Here is a 20,198-nt window from a genome sequence, read left to right as displayed (position 1 = left end):
AATCGCAATAATATCGTATTGTGACATAAGTATCGTGATGATATCGTATCGTGAGGCCTCTGGTGATTCCCACCCCTATAAAATAGTAGGCATTTACTATACCGTAGTATGAAACATAAGCTAAATAATGTTGATCAATGTCTGAAACATTGAAAATAAAGCAGAGAATAGCATGTGGTGAAATGTAAACACCACATTTCACCACATGCTATTCTCTGCTTTCTTGTCAATTTTTTTATTAAATAAGTTAAGGTAACTGCAGGCATTTGCCATTTTACTGGCAGTTCTCTGCAGTAACATTACCAAAAAAGATTTTGAATTTTGGCTTAAAGATTGATTATGAATTTTATTGTGATCCCAAAAATAAAATAAAAAATGATTCATAACAATCTGTAACAAGAACACTCCCAACAGTCTCAGTTGAAAAAAAGTGAAATGTGCTTCCACATACCTTTTTTCTATTTAAAGCGTACCACATCAAACATACATTTGAAGACATAAGTGTCCTGCCACGGCAGCTCATTACATTCTTCACAGCAAAATCAGTCGGCTTTGCTTTTGAGAACGGATTTTTCAGAGACTTAAATTGCCGAATTTGTTGTGACAAGTGGGTTTAATGTTTTTCCTTTGGCATTTGAATAAGTCTGTACAGATTCTTATTTTTGTCTTTGCTCAAGAGTTTTTTGATATATGCATAGTAAACACACACACACACACACCCCACACACACACACCCCACACAGGACTAGCTCCAGCATGCTCCCATTGAGAATAGTCAAGTCCCTAATCCTTTGAGCAGCCAGCTAGATTAGAGGCATTGAGTTACACACACTCACACACTGGAGGGTGATGAGTGAAGAACTGTAACCATTGCCTGCCAAATCCTAGCACAGAGATCACTCAAACTGTCAAACTGATGCATGTGTACAGTATAGACACACACACACACACTCACTCACTCATCTCTTTACACAAACACCCTCCCATGAGGGGATTTGGTGTAACCTATCAAACAAAATACTTACAGTAATCAGTGTACACTGTGGGTGAGCAGAGTAGGTCATTCCTCTTGATTATTGAAAAGAGAGATTACAAGCAGCATATTTTATTTTGTTCACTCTTCAAACAGTGAAGTTACACAAAAGTGGAGGGATGTTCCTGATTATTACTTAGGTCTTTCACAATAAGCCAAACTAGTGAAAGGAGTACTTTACAGGCACTTTTTGCTTTGTATGCTTAAAGCCTCTTTGACATTTGTATTATCATTCAGGCTTAATCATCAGGCAGAATGAGTGTTTGCAGACTAAAAGAAAAATATATACATTGCTGTTGCTGATTCAAAGGTTCATCTTTGGTCTTCATCTGTTAGTCAGCTTGTAAGACTCAAGACAAAAGGTGAAGAGAGAAGGAGCTGAGGCTTTTCATTTGAGCGGGACACCTCTCTCTTCACCTCCAATCCTATATACCCATTTCTTACTCACTGTAGCACACAATAGTTCAAATAATCTAAAGAACGTTATTTTAAGCCAAGTTTTGGGCACAGTTCATGGTAAAAGTGGCCCGCGGGATCAGATGGTGTTGGAAATGCACTAGTTTGGTATTTGCTACGGACATGAAAAATAGAGAAATATGAGAAGATTGTATAAATTGTATGATCACCATCTTGAAACAAGGTATTCAGTTCTCATGATACATCCATGAGTACATCCTGGAAAGACACATTCACTCTCATACGCAATACCAACAGAGAATTGAGAGTTTTCCAAAATGTTCAGACTCTCATAAGATATATGGCCAGTTAATTTGTATAGTCTTGTTCTCTACAGTTCAAAATATTATATATATTATATTATACTTTGATTTGAACATTTTTCAATTTAGTATAAGTAATGTTTTAGTGACAAAGGAGTGACCGTGTTGACATTATTTGATGATGATAAAAAGGCCTTCTTAATGCAAGCTCAAAAACGACAGGACACAATCACCATACATACAAAGTTTCCAAGTACTAATAAAGTGAGTTGAGATTGTGTAACCAGTACTTTTGGACCCCTGGGACAAGAAAGTGTGTGTGTGTGTGTGTGTGTGTGTGTGTGTGCATCAGTGTGTGTGTGTGTGCATCAGTGTGTGTGGTCCTGACCTGTCCAGTGATCCTGGCTGTTGAAAGGCCAAAGTGTCTCTGCCTCTCCAGCTGACTCCACTCTGCTGTCGCCTGAGTGAGTGTGTGTGCCTGTGTGTGGGGATTGTGCAGGCGCATGTTTTTGTGTGTGAGCGTATGTGTGCGTGCATACTTTAGTGCTCTGTTTCTGAACGTGTGTGTGTGTGTGTGTGTGTGTGTGTGTGTGTGTGTGTGTGTGTGTGTGTGTGTGTGTGTGTGTGTGTGTGTGTGTGTGTGTGTGTGTGTGTGTGTGTGTGTGTGTGTGTGTGTGTGTGTGTGTGTGTGTGTGTCTTAGAGGGAGGAGAGAGTTGAAAGGTCTGTGAGTTTCAGTGTCAGTAGATCTCCTGCAGACACCTCCAGCTTTGCCGTGGCAGCTTCCTGTCGCCAGGTCCAGACCAGGTTATGCTGGGAGTTACATCTAGGTCCTGGCCCTCTACTAACACACACACACAGAACTCTACTCAGCTCGTCAACATTCAACCACAGTGTTCATTACTTACAAAATCAAGTACATTTCTTAATCCTTTTTAGTTTCCACAACCCTTAATCCATCAACTGGCAATTACAGTGTGAAAGCAGGTTGAAATGTGCTACAGGTTAACTTCTGCTTCCTCTCCACTTTCATTGTGAGCAATTAAGAATGTAGAAGACAGAAAAAGATGTGTACTGCTGCAGTTTTTTTTTTCTTTCTTTCTATATTGTTCATCAGGCTAAACAGTTAAGGTCATGGTTGTGTTTTCTAAAATATCTTAAGATGCATCCTTTTACATACACTATGCACTACAACTATATGTCGATGTGGTTCAGTGAATGCAGTACATGTCGTTTTGCCAGTATTTTGTTGATTGTATTGCCTCCCATCATCCCTTTTCTCTTCAGTCTTTCCTCTATCCCTCCATCCATCTTTGCATTTGTTCTATACTTCTAATGTTCCTATCTTTTTCTTTCTTTGTTGAGTGGTTGTTGTTTTTGTTTTACTCATGAGTTTTTCTTCTTTATTTAACGCTGCCCCCCTCCTCTCTCACTCTTTCTTTTCCTTGTTCTTTCCGTCACAGACAGAGTAAAGATGTCTCTGTCATTAAGGTGGCTGGTGCTAATGGTGGGATTAGTTCTTATGCTGACAGCCTTCATCACTGGACAAACAGATGGATACCGCACACAGACACACAAATGTGGTTGCACACACATGCAAACACAGATGCAGATATGTTGCGTCCATGGAGGCCAGTTAATAAGATTGATGTCTGTATTGTGCTCACTGTTTGTGGTAGAGAAAGTGATATGTCTATGGAATTCACAAGCTGTGTATTGATATACAGTTTAAAAAAAAAAAGATTTATTACATACCTGGAATGCTGAAAATAGTTTGCATTTATGATGGAATAATAATCTCTGGAAAGGCTAAACAAATGTTCTTTCTCTTTATATGATGGAGGGTTTCCAAAACTCAAATGATTTTGTCATTTGAGTTTTGGAAATTAAGATTCAAAATCCTTGTTTCCTTTGTGTCATAGAGCAGTGCTGTTTTTGGATCAGTTCATAGGAAGGTGCTTAAAGCCAGCCAGCCTGGTTAGTTGTACTGGGTAAAAGAGGGAGGTAGGAAGTTATTTATGTAATATTGTGTCAGTCTCTGCCAGGAGAATGATAGAAAAATGAGCCAGGCCCGGATACAAACATATTTTGATATTTGCACAGTTAGAGGTGGCCTTGATTTATTTTACCCACTTATTTTTGCCAGAGATATGAGCGCCGACAGGCTGAAAAGTAAACGTGTCATATATGTCATCTGTCAAGCACTTAAACGGTCCTTAAAACAAAAAATGGAAAAAATACAACTAGTACAAAAGAGTTGAACAAAATTTCAAATGCATTTAGCAAACCGCAGAAAGGCTAGCTAGTGTTTGGTCTTCATAGTATCCTATAAGGCGGTTTTCTGTTGTTGGGAACTGAATTTATCTGTAACTATATTATTGTGAACACTGATAGATAAATCTTACTGAATGTCACAACATTTAATTTCTTTGAATTCACTGCTGTGATATTACTGTACATATAGCAATATTTATGCAGCTGAAAAGATGAAAAGGCAACTCGCCTGTATACAAACAATGCTAAACTTGGAATAGCTCACTTTTGACCAAACAGTTATTTATTTATTTATTCATTCTCTCTCTCTCTTTGTCTATATGTATGTCTCAAAATCCTGGTCAGTGAGCCAATTTCTGTTGTGAATATTGAAAATAACACAGTCTAAGCTCCCATGTTCTGAGGTGTTTATGTGGAGCATTGTCGCCACATATATTTTTGTATAGTCTACGTGCATGCCAAGATGACTGTCGTGAGTGAGCAAACCTCCCTTTATAAACATCACTACAAACTATATTTCATACATTTCTGTGTTTTTATGGGCTTTTTTGTGTGTGCGTGTGCGCAATGTTTTTAAAATCACAACAGGTGGAAAACAAAATAGAAACCTCTATTTGAAAGCCTGAATGATCCAATATATTATGGTAATTTTGTCATATCTTACTGTTAGATATTAAAATAAATGGCTGGTTTGGATGTCTCCCTTTACTCTCTTTTTCTTTCCAACCTCCTCCTTCAGACGGACGTCCTAGTGGTGAGCTGTGACCTGATAACAGATGTGGCGCTTCACGAGGTGGTTGATCTTTTCAGAGCCCACAATGCAACACTGGCCATGCTAATGAGCAATGCCCATGAATTCACAGAGACCGTCCCAGGCCAGAAGGGCAAGAAAAAGACAGGTAACAGGACAAACTAATCACAGGAAATGAGACTGTTACTGGAGACATTACATGTATGACATGATTCTGATACAATGTATGATTGGTCTAGATATATTCATATCAATGAATTCATTTCATTTAAGCTTTAAATGCTTGTTATTGTGTAATGCAATGTTTACTGCCTAAATATTGAAGAAGGGGAACAGGCTTCCTCATACATTTTAACAAATCAAAAGTGTTGTGGAATGGCTAAATGTGTCAATTACTGTTATCCTTCATTGTTTTGTGTTAATATTAAATATTGTCTATTTTTTCCCCAGCTGAACAGAGAGACTTTGTCGGAGTGGATCAATCAGGGAAGAGGCTGCTGTTCATGGCCAATGAGGCAGATCTGGAAGATGGGCTATCAATTAGGAAGTCTATCATGAGGACGTAAGTAATTTTAAAAAGCCTATATATATATATATATATATATATATATATACACACACACACACATACACACACACACACATACACACACACACACATACAGTACAGGCCAAAAGTTTGGACACACCTTCTCATTCAATGTGTTTCTTTATTTTCATGACTATATACATTGTAGATTCTCACTGAAGGCATCAAAACTATGAATGAACACATATGGAATTATGTACTTAACAAACAAGTGTGATATAACTGAAAACATGTCTTATATTTTAGATTCTTCAAAGTAGCCACCCTTTTTTTGATAGCGCCGCAAACCCTTGGTGTTCTCTCAATGAGCTTCATGAGGTAGTCACCTGAAATGGTTTTCACTTCACAGGTGTGCCTTGTCAGGGTTAATTAGTGGAATTTTTTCCCTTATTAATAAAAATTTGAAGAATCTAAAATATAAGACATGTTTTCAGTTATTTCACACTTTTTTGTTAAGTACATAATTCCATATGTGTTCATTCATAGTTTTGAGTTTTTGATGCCTTCAATGAGAATCTACAATGTAAATAGTCATGAAAATAAAAAAGGAAACCCATTGAATGAGAAGGTGTGTCCAAATTTTTGGCCTGTACTGTATACATATATGGGCTTTCAAAATTAACGCGATAGCGAGTTAACACAAATTCCTTTTAATGTCACAAATTTCTTGACACGTGATTAACGCACCCACGGTCCGTGATTTGGGCCACACATACACACACACACACACACACACACACACACACACTAGAGGTGTTGAAATTAATGAAATAATTGATGCATCGGGATGCGGACATGGACAATGTTGCATTGATGCAGTGGCCCACCATAATCGACTATAACGCAATGATGTCGCTCTTTAATTTTTCAGCCGCGGCATAAACATTCAAATGAAAAATAACATTCTCAGTAGCCTAACCAGTTTCACACACACACACACACACACACAGGCAGACATGCACACAGACAGACACACAAACAAACCCAGACACACACACAAATGCAAAACGGCTGAGCGGAGACACGGGAGAGTGGAGAGAATCACAAATCGAGAAGAGGAAAGAAACATCGAGAGACACTAGAATAGTTAGCTAGCTTGGAGAAGATCTAAGTGGAATAACGAAGCTGAAGAGGTACGACACTGTGCTAGTGTGCCTGGCTAAAGTTGGAGCTAACGGACTAGCTAAAGTTGGAGCTCGGACTAGCTAAAGTTGGAGCTAACGGACTAGCTAAAGTTGGAGCTAATGGCGGAGAGTTGCTGGTTCGGAGGACGTTGATTTTGGACCAGAGAGGATGACGGCGTGTTTCTCTGCTGAAGAGGACTTTGCCGTAGCTGGTGACTGGTTTTTGTTTTCGTGTTTGAGCGGCGTTTCTTGGACTAACAGCTAACTGTAAGTTGGATTTCTGTGTGTTTGCTTTACTGAAGATAACGTCCTGCACGTCCACATGAGCTACCATCAGGCCCGCAACTTTCTTTTCTTTTTTTTTCTCTCGGCGTGTGTGGTTGGGTAGGTGTGTGGTAACACAGTGGTTTAATAGGGTTTGAGTAAGTTTTACATTGAAACTTCTGTAAGGAGGAATAATTTTGTGTAGCTGGAGTGTTTTAAGTGGAAACTCATAGAGAAACGGGTAAGGGGGTAGTTGTGTGTAATATCATTTGAAGAAATATTGCAGTTAGCATATTTGAAAGGTGTGATTTGTGTTATTTGTTGTGTTTGTCTTTTTCACACATACAGAAATGCTTATATGAACACACAAAGAAACCCATAACACAACTTCGAGGTGGACATTGATGGAGAGAAAACACAAGCCTAAAGCTAAACATTTATGGCTTACAAGTACTTATAACGCTTAAATCACCTCTGATCGTTTATAAACACACATCACATGTATTTCTCGCCTAAGGTAATGCCAGAAAAAATTCCAGAGTTGAAGATTTTTATAAAATTTTACAATATCTGACTGCACATCAGTACCATCCATCTTAGATGAAGCTTAGATCACATTTTTGAGAAGCATCTTAACTGCAATGACCTTTTAAGATATTGGATCAAGACTGAGGGGCTAACACTTCATCATGGCACATCATACACACCCTGCAGGTGCCTTCCTTTGTAATTTTTATTTTACATCTGTACATATGCATTTTTTGTTCTCGCCAGTGTGGTCCTAACTTGGGTCGTTTGCACAAAAAGTTAAATCTCCCAAAAAAAATTTTGCCTCAAGTTTCACTTCATGCTTTCAGCCATCTCCCTTATTATGTGCTTCTGTCCATACAACTGTTTATCCAATCTTAATCCTTGTTCAAAATGAAATCTCTGTGCTGATACCGCATTTACAGCACAGCCTCTTCACAGAGCCGTCCAATGTTAAAACGTAAAAATAGTATATCGTGTCTCATTTTGTCTCAGTATTAAATCTTATTAATTTTTCCTTTTAATTCTTTCAGCCATCGCTCCCTTATTCTGTGCATACCTTCAATACCATGCGTCCGTTCATTCATTCTTTCATCCTTGTTCAACCTCCTCTATTTCTCTACGGTTTCCACATGGTTGAGGTGTGTTAGCTCAAAACATTCTGCACATGTGAGAATGTTTGACCTGGCAATCACTTAAATGGTGTGAAAGGAATCCAGCAGAGCTTCCCCTCGTACATTACATCTCCACCTGTCAGGGTCTCTTGGACGCAGGCCTGGAGGAATGGTTGACTGCGTGTCAATTGATCATTTAGCCAAGACCATTTCCAATATTACAGTAAGCCTGCATCCTGTTCTCTTGATATCCTTCCCACCCTCTTCCTTAAAGAAGTCCTGCAGCTAAGTTCCCGGAATTCAGATGAATCTCCTGATATAGGCCACGGCCATTTCCGCCTAGACTTTTTTGCGTGAAAAATCGTGATTTATCGTAAACCTGCTTTTTCTTACTCCTCCTAGACCGTGCGACTGATCTGCATGAAACTTGGTACGTAGCATCTCCAGACCAACTTGACAAAAAGTTATCAAAATAATTTTTGTCGGATGAAAATTGCATAAATTATGCACAAACAAATTTGTGTAGCTAGCTACGAAGACACAAACGTTGCCATATCTCAGCCAAAATAAATCATCGCGAATCTTTAGATTCTTGTTTGTCATGACCCTCTAAGGCTCCCCAACCAATTTTTAAAAGAATTGGCCACTAGGGGGCGCTACAAGTACAAAAAGTTTATATCTCATGAACTGCTCATCCGATTTTTACAAAATTTTGAGTGTACCATCTCGGCCCACTCCTGAGGCCACGCCTACAGTGGGGTACTGATTCGTCAAAGTGGGCATGGCCTATGGGACCCAGGTTTGGATTCACCACTTGCACTAATGTGAGCAACTTAAAATTTACAGTGTAGATGTACAATGGTTCATGGACCTTACCTACCAAAAATTACACACATGGACCACTAGGTGGCGCTATAATCACGTAAAACGTGTTTTTTGCCTATAACTCCCACAGTCTACATCGCAGATTAGAAACCCTTATATCCACGTGTTCCTTGAATCCATCTGAGTCTGATGATATAGATCACACCCATTTGCGCTAAGAAGTTTTTTCGCAATATCGTGCAATGCGCAAAACAAACTTTTTCTATCTCCTCCTAGGCCGTGCAAGCTATTGGCACAAAACTTGGTAGGTAGCATCTCCATACAGACCTGACCTAAAGTTATCAAAAGAATTTTGCTACGTTACACCATTCGCAATTTAGAAGCAAACTAATTTTCATAGCTAGCCACAAAACACGAACATTAGCATATCTTGGCCAAATTAATAGGTATCAGAGCAAAACTTGGTATTGTTGATCGACATCCCACTCCGAGCCTCCCTACCAAATTTGGTGAAAATCGGCCATTAGGGGGCGCTATAATGAACGTAGAGGCCTTTTGGCAAATAAGTCAATGCATTTAAATGGGAATAATTTGCAATGGAAATATCTCTGCTGCAGTAAATGCTATCATCACAAAACTTGAGATTATTGTTCGACATGCCACTCTGCGGCTCTCCACCAGATTTGGTGATGATCGCCCTTTAGGGGGCGCTATAATTGAGGTAGAAGTGTTTTGGCCTTTTACGCAATGAAGAGAAAATTTGCAATTGCATTTCACTACAGACTTTGGACCTTGCACTTGGTCAAATTTCCTGACTTTTGCCTCGCCGTCATCGTGCTTTGGCTCTCCTTTCGCTGGCTCCGCTTCCATGGGCTCTTAGCGTTGTCACGGGTGACTCGCGCCAGGGGTGACTTGCGCCAGGGGGTACTGACGCCGGGGAGGCTTGGACCCCGTTCATAACTACTTGCAGTTCTAGTTTTAATCATAATCAATTCCTCTCTCATATCGGTCCCCTTTGGCTGCAAGATTTTTTTAATCGTTATTGCAATATCAACTTGCACATCATGAAAAACTGCGACGTATCGCTGTTGAAAGAAGGTAGAAAACTGCACTTTATGATGTAATTTTTTTAATGGTGCCTTTTATGTTCAATTCAGTGTTCAATAAAATAATTATGAAAAAAAATATAATTTTTTTTTTAAATTCAGCAAGCAATTTGTTGTATTTTAGCAGAATACTGAAAGCAGCAGAGTACCCTTTAATATCTGTTTATTTATCGCAAGTTATATCGTTATCGCGATATTCAACCATGTTATTGTATATTTCATATTTTACTCATATCGTGCAGCCCTACTGTCCCCTGATCATTTTGAGTCAGCAATAGTACAACTGCTTCTCAAAAAATCCTCACTAGACCCCACTATCCTGAACAGCTTTATTCACATCTCCAAATGTCCATTCCTCACCAAGGTTATAAAAATAAATTGTTGCAAAACAGGTCATTTTGTTCATGACCGGAAACGGTATCTTTGAAAGATTTTGGTCAGGCTTAAGGGTGGGTCATAGCACAGAGACTGCACTCCTCAAGGTAATCAGTGATCTTCCTTTAGCAGCTGACTCTGGCCTCTCATCTATTTTAATCCTTTTAGGTCTCACTGCAGCCTTTTGATACTTTAGATCATTCAATTTTAATTGAGCATCTTAAAAATGGATTGGCATCTCTTTTTTACGCCAATGACACAGCTTTATTAGTCTTATGGCCCCACCAGTAACAAACTAACATGGTAGTGTAGTTGCTCGTAATTTTCTTTTTAGTTTTGAAGTTCAAATAATTATAAAAACAACCAAGCAGGCAAGCTAAAAAAGGTTGATTCACATGTTTGAAAGGCATATCTTAACTGCACTGACCTTTTAAGATATTGGACCAGTTTGTTTGCATCTGTTAGCAATGATGGCACAAGACAGCGGGGCTAAAACCCACCCAATCAACACAAATACCACATGCTGTACCTTCCAAAGAATAAATAACTTCCATTGCAGTTCAACAAAAGAGCAGGATTACATTAATTCAAAAACACATTTTAGAACTATGATTGTGCAGTACTAAATGTAACAAGGACCATCAATATGCTACTAATGTCTATATAGACTGGAAACCATAAAGGCATAGTAGTATTATTAGTAGTAGTTATTATTTTTTATTTATACGTTCATATGAGTTATTTTGTGCATCTGTTTTATTTGTTTGATGGATATTTGTTTACTTGCTGGCTCTTTATAGTATTTTGGAAATGTCAGAACCTCTGAATCATTTGGCAGGCTTGAAATCTAAAATTAAAAAAGAAGTGCTGGCATACATGGCACTCTGGTTTTAATTTTCTTCTTTCTTTAGCTTGTCTTCAACTTTTTTGATATTTCAAAACGTTACCTTAATGCCCGAAACGATTACTCAATTAGTCAGTTGGCAGAAAATAAGCGAAACCATTTTGATGATCGGTTAATTGTAATTTATCAAACAAAAATGGCACTGATTACTGCTTCTAAAATGTGAGGATTTGCTACTTTTCTCTGTTTATATTATATTAAATTTAATATCTTTCTGCTTCTGATTGTTTGTTCGACCAAAATGCAATTTTAAGACCTGACCTTGTGCTCTGAAAAACTATTTTCTGACATTTTCTAGACCAGGGGTCGGCAACCTTTTTGATATGAAGTGCCCTTTTCATAATTTCTTGTTTATTAGTGTGCCATGTTAACATACATTTTTTTTATGACATCACATCAAAATGTAATATCCAGGGAATCTGTAATAATCAGGACCTTGTAATTATTATTATTGTATATTATTATTATTATGGAAACATGGTTTTAGTATGCAGTCCTGATTGGTGGAAAATGGGCTGACAAAAATATCACTGTCAAAGAGCCTGAAGCGAAAAGTTGTGGAAAAGCCTAGCTTTAATGACGAATGGACTGATAAGCAGGTCCTGTATGCCTCATTTTCAATGAAACGATGCTGTGGCAAAATAATAACACAACCAGCATCATTATCAAGAATGAAGAACACGAACATAACCATTGCGTCATTCATGTGCATATTAAGTAGCCACATGTATTTGTTTTGGTCTAATAATGCATCCATATTTACCGCTCCAGCGGAGAGGATGGTTTCTTCAGACAGCTTAAGTTTATAAGAATTTGTCCAAATTTCAAGATTCCCTGCAAACTAAGAAAAATAGACTACAAACCGACAGCTTTTTTTTTTAGCTTGTTTTGTAAAAATTAGCTATTTGCAGAGTAGATCTGTGTTTGTGTAAAACAGTGCGGTGGACAAGAGTGGACTGAGCAGACAGAGCAGATTGAAATATCGCTTTCTACATGTTGATGCCGGTCTACCCAGGTGAGTGCACTGATAAGTATTGACTTTTAACTCACGAAGGTTTAATTGTAGCCTCCTTACAGTAACGAGACTAGCGTTAGTTCATCTGCCCCAGCGGCCGTTGGTAATCCTCTTTGTATTGTTCCCAGTCAGAGATATGAGTCAATCAAACTACCGTAAATAACAGGTCGCGCACAGGCGCCGATTTATGTTTTCCTCCGTGGGTGCTCACACGCGCACACAGTTTAAAAAAAAAAAAAAAAGTAGTCAACAATGTTTGCATTTCAGAACCTTAGGAAATGGACAGCGGCCGACACGAACACACGCCGTAAAGTAAGCTAGCTTTCAACTCAGGACAGCGCCACTTCTCACAGATAGGATTGGAGAGGAGAAGTTTAATCAGCTTCGTGGGAAATTATAAATCAATGCCACCGACATGACCAATCACACTATGACGCTCCACTTAGCACCACCTGCAATGTTTAATATTAAAATAATATAAAAATGAACTGGCAGTCTGGCACACATGGGTGCTCAGTATTTTTCGTGGGTGCTCAAGCTCCGGAGCACCCACGGTATTGGCACCTATGAGGTCGGCAACTGTGAACGTTGTAATTTGGCATGCGGATGAGAGAGTGCTTCAGCATTTCAACCATGATTTCAACACATCAATAACTCTCTTGCAAACATATTGTCAGCGTGCCATTGGTTAAGGTCCCACGTGCCCATGGTGGCACGCGTGCCTAAGGTTGCCGATCCCTGTTCTAGACTAAATAAGATGTGTCTATGATCTCACAAGACAGACTGTGCTGGTTAGTTGTCAGAGTAATTTTACTACACCTGCATGGCCGTGTACACTTTAGGCTTATAACACAGGTTCAGATATGTGAGTGAGCTCAATTAAAGATCTATTAGACTAGCATCGTATTAAGTAAATCACACATTTTATTTTGGAAGCAATAGTTGCATGCCCTGAATACGTCGTAAGCCCTTCAGCCCTGTTGGCTCTGTACTGGAAACCTGACTAATGAGAGTATTAACAGTCATTCTGCTGTGTCTGAGTCATCGTCCGCTGGGGGGTTTTAGTTGTAACTAAATAAGACATTATGCTGTGTGTGTTTGAGAGTGTGAGATATGTGACTCCTCTCTCCCACTGAGGACTTTAGTGGTCCTTTAGTAGTCCATGATTAATCCAAGGGTTGAGTCATCCTTGCCTACACTAAATTCTTGCTCCCCTAGACATTGAGCTCTACAGCACTCTCGCAGCAACCAGAAATCACATGATGCTGCTGGAAAAACAAGATGTTTACCCTTGTTTGGGAAATGCAAGATGTTTGATGTAGTTGGATTCTGCAAAAAGTGTAAACAAATAAAGTGGGATGTGGTCAGTGCTCAGTGTGTGCTGTTTTGTTCTGATTTCAGTAATGAAGATGTATGTGCTAATGAGATATTTCAGTAATTAACTAAAGATTAGATTAAATTAATCTTTTAAGGCTCTAATTTTGTGGGGGTTTTTTTGGACTTGTGCAAGTAAGGCCAGTAAGTATTGAATGAGTAATTTTACTGACACCCTCTGAGGTGCCTTCCACTTTACCCAAACCACTTCTTACATAGGGTGCAGCACCTATACTTTGAGACTCCCTCATTGTCCCCATGCATGTGACCCAGCAATTTTCACTCTGCTATAATGGAGTCCTTTGACATCATAAACCAGCTTGTGGCATAGTGTCAGATCAAACTATTTTTGCTATTGGTTTGGATTTTTTTTTTCTGCATGAAAAAACCCTGTCTCACATGAAATAAAGTATACTTCTGCTGACGTCAAAATAAATGAATACAATGGCTGGATTAATAACAATCAATAGCTGTCATCAGACGGGTTGCAGTTGGCAGAACTTGAACAGAACACTTGATTGTGAGACCTCAATCTGCCGTAAAATGTGTTTTTGTGATGAAAGAAAAAGCCTGCACATCCGTTATACCTGTTCTTCACCCTGCTGCCCTAAACTTTTAAGGGCACCTGTTCCTACTTTTGCTCTCTCTCTCTCTCTCTCTTGCTCTCTCTCTCTCTCCCTCCCCTGCACTCTCTCCTGCCCACCCGCAGGTGGCAAACAGTGATGTCACATGCTGGGTGTTCCCATAAATTCCATTTTAAGCCCACAATACACACACGCAGGCACACACCTGGGAAATGTATGAATAAATACATTTGACAAACACCCACAGAGCGTGTCTGTGTGTGCATGCACATGTGTTTTTATGCTTTTTAATAAAATGGCTTAACACAGATGGACATACACAGTTTAATTTATGGCTTTCAGCATCTGGTTGTAAAATATGTGTGACCAAGCAATCCTCCTGAGTCACTCTAGGTATACTACAAGCCTGGTGAAGAGAGGGACAGAGAGTTGAGAAAGCTGGAATTGTAGCGAGGAAAGACACGGGAAGGAAACAAGCGGAGGAGAGGTAGAGAAAGAGAAATATTGATGGTGTGCCATAATTCTCTTTTCCTCCATATCCGATCCTGTATCATTGAAGATATTTTATTTGACATTATTATTAAAAAAATGTATGTACATGTTAAAAAGTAAAGCAGAATTTCAAGCCTTAATTGTGTAAAATTTAGCTTTTATTTTGAGTTTTAAGAAATGTTCCACTACTTTTATGGTAGATTTTTTAAATCGTGAATGTTGGTTGTTTGTACAGAAGCCAAATATCATTTAAATATACCAAATATTGTCACTTAATCCTGTTTATATAAGCATTTTTTATATGCTTCTGGCACCACAGGTACTGTATTGATGACTAGCTCGTTAGGGGGACCACCGCTGGTGGCTCTGGCTAAAAGCAAAAGAAAGAAACCCCAAATCCAAGAGGAATATTAGAGGAACCAGTGAGTCACCAGATATATACCCAGTTAAAGACCTATGAGAGATTTTGACCAACACTTTAGACAATGCTCTATACCATCATCAAAAACACAAAATAAAGGAATGTCGTCTAGAAAAATTACGTTAATTTCCCCTGTTGAGTTCAACACACGTGTACAATAAACGCCAAGAAGCACTGAAGCCATTCTGCCTGCTTGCAGTGGTCCACCACTTACAAAGACATGTTTTGTAGATGTTTTTATTAATTCATCAGACATTTGTATTGTATTCTGTGTTTGTCAGGCAAAGGCACAACTTTGACTCGCTCCTTACCATGCTAAGGTATTAACCACGGTTGTTGTATTACTTTTTTGTGTGCACGAAGACTTTGGTGAAACCCGCAACGCCCACCCGCTGTTTGTTTTTGGCTACCGCCCATATTGTTTGTAACATAACGTAGAATCTCAAGGTTAGTTTCTATTGATTTCAGTATTAAATTATAAATTGGCATGCTCAAATCTGAACATCACTGTAAATAGTGAACATCATGTCTGCTTTTAATTTTGTCAAAGTTATGTTATTGTTGTGTGGTAATGAGACACAGACTTTTCAAATCAATCTGCTTGTACAACTTTAAAAATCGAAATCGCTGCAGCATGCTTTGAAAGATAGTTAGCAGTAATGGAAGGAACAGTATATGTGATTTGTAGTAAATGGACTAAAACACGTAAAACTGCTGGTGTGATCCTTTAACCATCGATGCACCCTGCAGTTTTTATTATGTAACGATTGGAAAGGCAGAGGAAGAGGAGGACAGGGATAGGTAGTCAGAGAGGATAAAAGGGCTAAATGTGGATTTGTTTATTGAAACCTGGAGGATGAAATGGTTTTCTTTGGCTCTTGCTTCGTAAATGTCACATGTTCAAACTGGGTGTCCGTGTGTGAATGAGTGAATGCATGAGTGGGTGACGTTGTGTCTCTGTGCATGTGGCCCCCCGGTCAACATAAACCTGTCTCACTGGCAACTGTCTCATGACAGCAGCTATGTTGCGCGACATCTACGGTAGCTGACGGAGGACAATAGACAGATGTCACTGTTCTCTGACTTTTATGTGAGCCCATGGCTGTGTCTGGTTTTCATCAAGTGTGCCTGTCCTATGTGCAAAGCGGAGGTAAATTAAAAGGGTTTTCAGTAAACGAGAAGCAAACGTAAAACATAAAAACAGCAGGCGATGAGAAGAATCAAAGCAAATTGTCCTCAAAGTAGCAGCCAGGGTTACACAGTTTGTCATGAAATTGGTGCATGTATGCAGTGTGGTGGGACTCCACAAATCCATATAAAAAGTCAAATTGATATTGATATTATCTTCCTCTCTTGACTCTGTCTGTCTATCGTTTACCTGCAGACATCCCAGGATGCACATCAAAACAGGCCTCGTGGACGCTCATCTCTACTGTCTGAAAAAAGCAGTGGTGGACTTTCTCGCTGACAACAAGTGAGTTCCTCATTTATTTCTGACTATGAATATAGCAATGAACATATAATAAGACAATTAGCTATCCAATCTTGAATTTTAACCATCATTGAAAATGACCAGTTTGTATCTGGATGCATACACTTGGACATGGACCCACACAGACAGACATTCACATTCGCTGCTTAATCTGTAGCAAGTGTTAAACATGGTTACATGGTGTGTAAAGCTTTGAAAGGTCCTGTTAGCAGGGTATTTCAGCGAGGTGTTAATTTGTTTTACTATGTGCCACTGAGGCAGGCTGTTAGGCCTTTAGCCTCTGAGGTAAGGCAGTGTCACAGGGAGCCTTCTGTAGCCACCCTGGCAATACATGCATGCATGGTTAGAAAAAATAAAGGATCTATGTATGAGCTGTTTTTGCACTTAAAAAAGTTAGGCCAACTGATAAGATTTAACTGATATTGCAAAACATATTTAAGGACCACACTGTGTATTGATACGTGTGTATTGCAAAATATTGTGCTACCCACAACCAGGCATACCAGGTCTTCCCTGCTAAGGAACAGCATGACCCCAAGCTTCTTAAAGCAGGGTGGTAATGAGATTTTGCCAACGTGTGTATTTTGATAAATGTTTTGGAAATGGTCCCATTGAAAAGTGGGCACTTGGCTAAAGATTGTGGAAATTTGGGTTAAGGCAAGAGGTACACTTGAACACTATAGTAATTTGACAGATATAAATCTTACATCATTACATTACAAATGCATCTCTGACGCTGCCATATATCATCTTTTTTGTTAGATAACTAATTTCTTTCTTCAGCTTGTTTCTTGGATTTTCTTCCAACAGTTTCTCTAACAGCTTCTCTCTCTCTCTTCCTTTCTCCTCCATGCTCTTTCTCTGTCTCTTGCTCTGGGAGAGAAATGGACAGAGTAACTGTTGTTTTTCTCCTGTCATTCAGATGGAAATTCTAATCCTTCTTTAAAAGAAAGTAAGAGAGGACAAGTGAAGGGGAGGGGCACTGAACTCAACACAGTTCAAAAAGGGGGAAAAAGAAATTAAGACAAGGAAGTTACCTCCTGGTTTACACAAAGAGAGACATTAAGTCATAAGGACCTGAGCTGGTCATTGTCATTATCTGCTTTTTATAAAATGTATGTTAAGCAATAATAACTACATTATACATCATTCACTGCATTTGTTTTCTTTTGCCTTTATTACAGTAATGACACATAAGCATCATTTGACTTCCTTTTTGCAATTACTAAAAGTCCTATTTTATATATATATATATATATATATATATATATATAGTATACAAGTCTAATGTAGTTACAGTGTGTCACCCTCTTAATTATTACCTTACCAAGACATAGTGTCCTGTGGATTTCACATGTAGTGCGTGAACTTGAACTGCAGTAGCTAAAGGGGTGATTTATTTGTTTTAGGATTTCTGTTTTTTTTTTTTTTTTCTCAAAGTAGTGTCAGTTTCTGACACAACCTTGGCCTTTTCCTCTATGTTGATACAAAATCAGATGGGGAGCACAAAAGGCAGCAAAGCCAGAGGAAGTGAATATGGGAAAAAATGAGTAATTGCAAAGTCACAACAAATATGTTAACCATCTCAGCAGTCTTTTCTATGTTTTTGATGCACAGCAGCAACAGTTACGCTTTCTTTACCAAGTGACGATTAGGAAGCGTACCATTATTCAACGACAGCACAATATATAATATATGTTGAAATCTTGTTTTATCTTACCTCTTGTATCGTAGGTCTATCTCTTCAATCCGTGGTGAGTTGGTACCGTATTTGGTGCGGAAGCAGTTTTCCAAAACAACCAACAGTCCGAAAATCAAAGACGATGCAGAGAATCAGAACCAGAAAACAAATGACGGCTCTACAAACCACGGTCAGTGTTTGCACTGACACATCACAGACTTCACATATTCGAATCAGAGGGACAACACCATTTTACAGCCACAGCAGTGTAACCTATTTAGAACCGCTCTGGGTCTTATTCATGAGCCGTCAGCATGGAGAATATCTATGTTTGCCTTTTGCTTTAAATGAACACTGACACAGAACTTGAAACAAGTTGACTAAAAAGGACAACTTTGCTTAAACCCAAGGCACGCTAAATCCCCAAAACCAGTGTGTATGTGTCATTATTCTAACTCCTAAGGGACTGTTCGTTATTTATTTAAGGGGCCACCGGAGGAGTTTTGGGACCTTTAGTCAAAATAGACCTGACCCTCCCTTCATCAGCAATACATTTTGGATGACCCTCCAACATGATTGGGAGAAAAAGGATGACCCTCCCCAACAATTTATTGTAGGCTACTGATTTGCGCTTGGCAAAGCTGTACAGATTTCCATTGTTTTTTTTACAGCCATGACGTAGGTGGGTAAACGGCTGCATTCTCATCTGACGTCTCATCACACTCCTCTGTTATGGTGTGGTGGCCATTTCAGTAGATTTACTCACTAACATTGTTGTGGAAACACAATAAGCATGGAAACTAAATGCACACTTCCTGCGTTACTTCAAATACTAAGTTACTCCTCTAGTAAACTAGTATTCACATGAAATAAAACATTGAGACCATTCATCAAAGCACAATGGGTAATTCAACACTGCTTGCTAAGGACTCGTCACTAGGCTTCCTCAGTCATTGTATATTTTAGCATAGGTAAAGTTGCCAAAGCTGGACATTATCCAAAACTCCATTTCTCAGACAAGCGTCAATTTGGGAGCTTGCATGCTACCACTCCTTCCTTCTCAAATCCCTTGAAAAGGCTGTCGTTTGCACAATTTCACAAATAATCACCGGGACCGAAAGGATATACTTCCCGTCTCATGCTTTCCCAGCTGCCAGCTGGTGCTATCCGCGGCGCAAGTTTTGGCTTTTCAAAATAAAAGCTTGCGTCTGGTCAGCTTTGTTTTCGTACGGTGTTTTGGATGTTTTTGAACTAAACAGTACGGCAATCATACTAATGAATAAAATTATTTTTTCAGCATACAACACGATTGAGCTAGCAAAGCAGTTTTGTATTTATATGTGCGAGTGGGATTTATTCAGTTTGGGAAATCCCACGCTCTCTAAGCTACAGGTTTGGCTGACTAAATACAGAGGGACCCATCTGCTAGCGATAGGGGCCGAGACTGAGAGAGCTACATGGAACTACATGGATAAATATGCACCAAACAAGCCACTTTGAAATTTTGCTCTTCTCATGAATACAAAAGTTGGGAGACCCTCCCCGTAGACAAAAAAAAAATGAATGACCCTCCCATCAACAAAGAATAAAAACACATGACCCTCCCCTATTTTCCTCCAGTGGTCCATTCCATAAATACCGTACCTAACTCTACTACCTAACCACTACCACTACCTAACTCTGCTCTTTCTGCCTTTCTTCCTGTCTGTTTTTATTGTCCAGAGCTCCTCATCTCATCACGAGACGAGTCTCTCCTCCAGCTGGCCCAGGAGCGCTCGTGTTGGAACGACCACCGCGGTGACATGAGCGAGGCTTACCATGGAGGAAAGCTGCGCTGCTATGTTCACATTATTGACCAGGGCCTTTGCTGCCGCGTCAACACTTTAGCTGCATACATAGAAGCAAACCGACTGGTGAGTCGGACATAAGCCTGCTCCTTCAAGGGTTTTTGTGAAAGATGCATTTTCGAATGTGCATGTTCTGTACATACTACGTATGCGTGTGTAATTGAGTATGATTGGTTGGAATTCAGTTC

At 39.2% G+C, this 20,198-nt stretch overlaps 1 protein-coding gene across 1 annotated transcript in view; it reads left to right on the top strand.

Moving 5' to 3' along the window:
• The window catches only part of eif2b3 (eukaryotic translation initiation factor 2B, subunit 3 gamma), a 35,338-nt gene that overhangs the window by 6,134 nt on the left and 9,006 nt on the right, over positions 1-20,198 (top strand). Inside the window, exons 4-8 of the mRNA XM_028594120.1 lie at positions 4,764-4,923; positions 5,226-5,337; positions 16,375-16,464; positions 18,217-18,353; positions 19,886-20,076. Coding sequence (XP_028449921.1) covers positions 4,764-4,923; positions 5,226-5,337; positions 16,375-16,464; positions 18,217-18,353; positions 19,886-20,076 — 690 coding nt within the window. The remainder of the gene's footprint in view (positions 1-4,763; positions 4,924-5,225; positions 5,338-16,374; positions 16,465-18,216; positions 18,354-19,885; positions 20,077-20,198) is intronic.

Source organism: Perca flavescens, chromosome 12 (genome assembly GCF_004354835.1).
Source record: "Perca flavescens isolate YP-PL-M2 chromosome 12, PFLA_1.0, whole genome shotgun sequence".
NCBI classification, from domain to species: Eukaryota; Metazoa; Chordata; class Actinopteri; order Perciformes; family Percidae; genus Perca; species Perca flavescens.
This window is presented reverse-complemented; position numbering and strand designations above follow the sequence as displayed.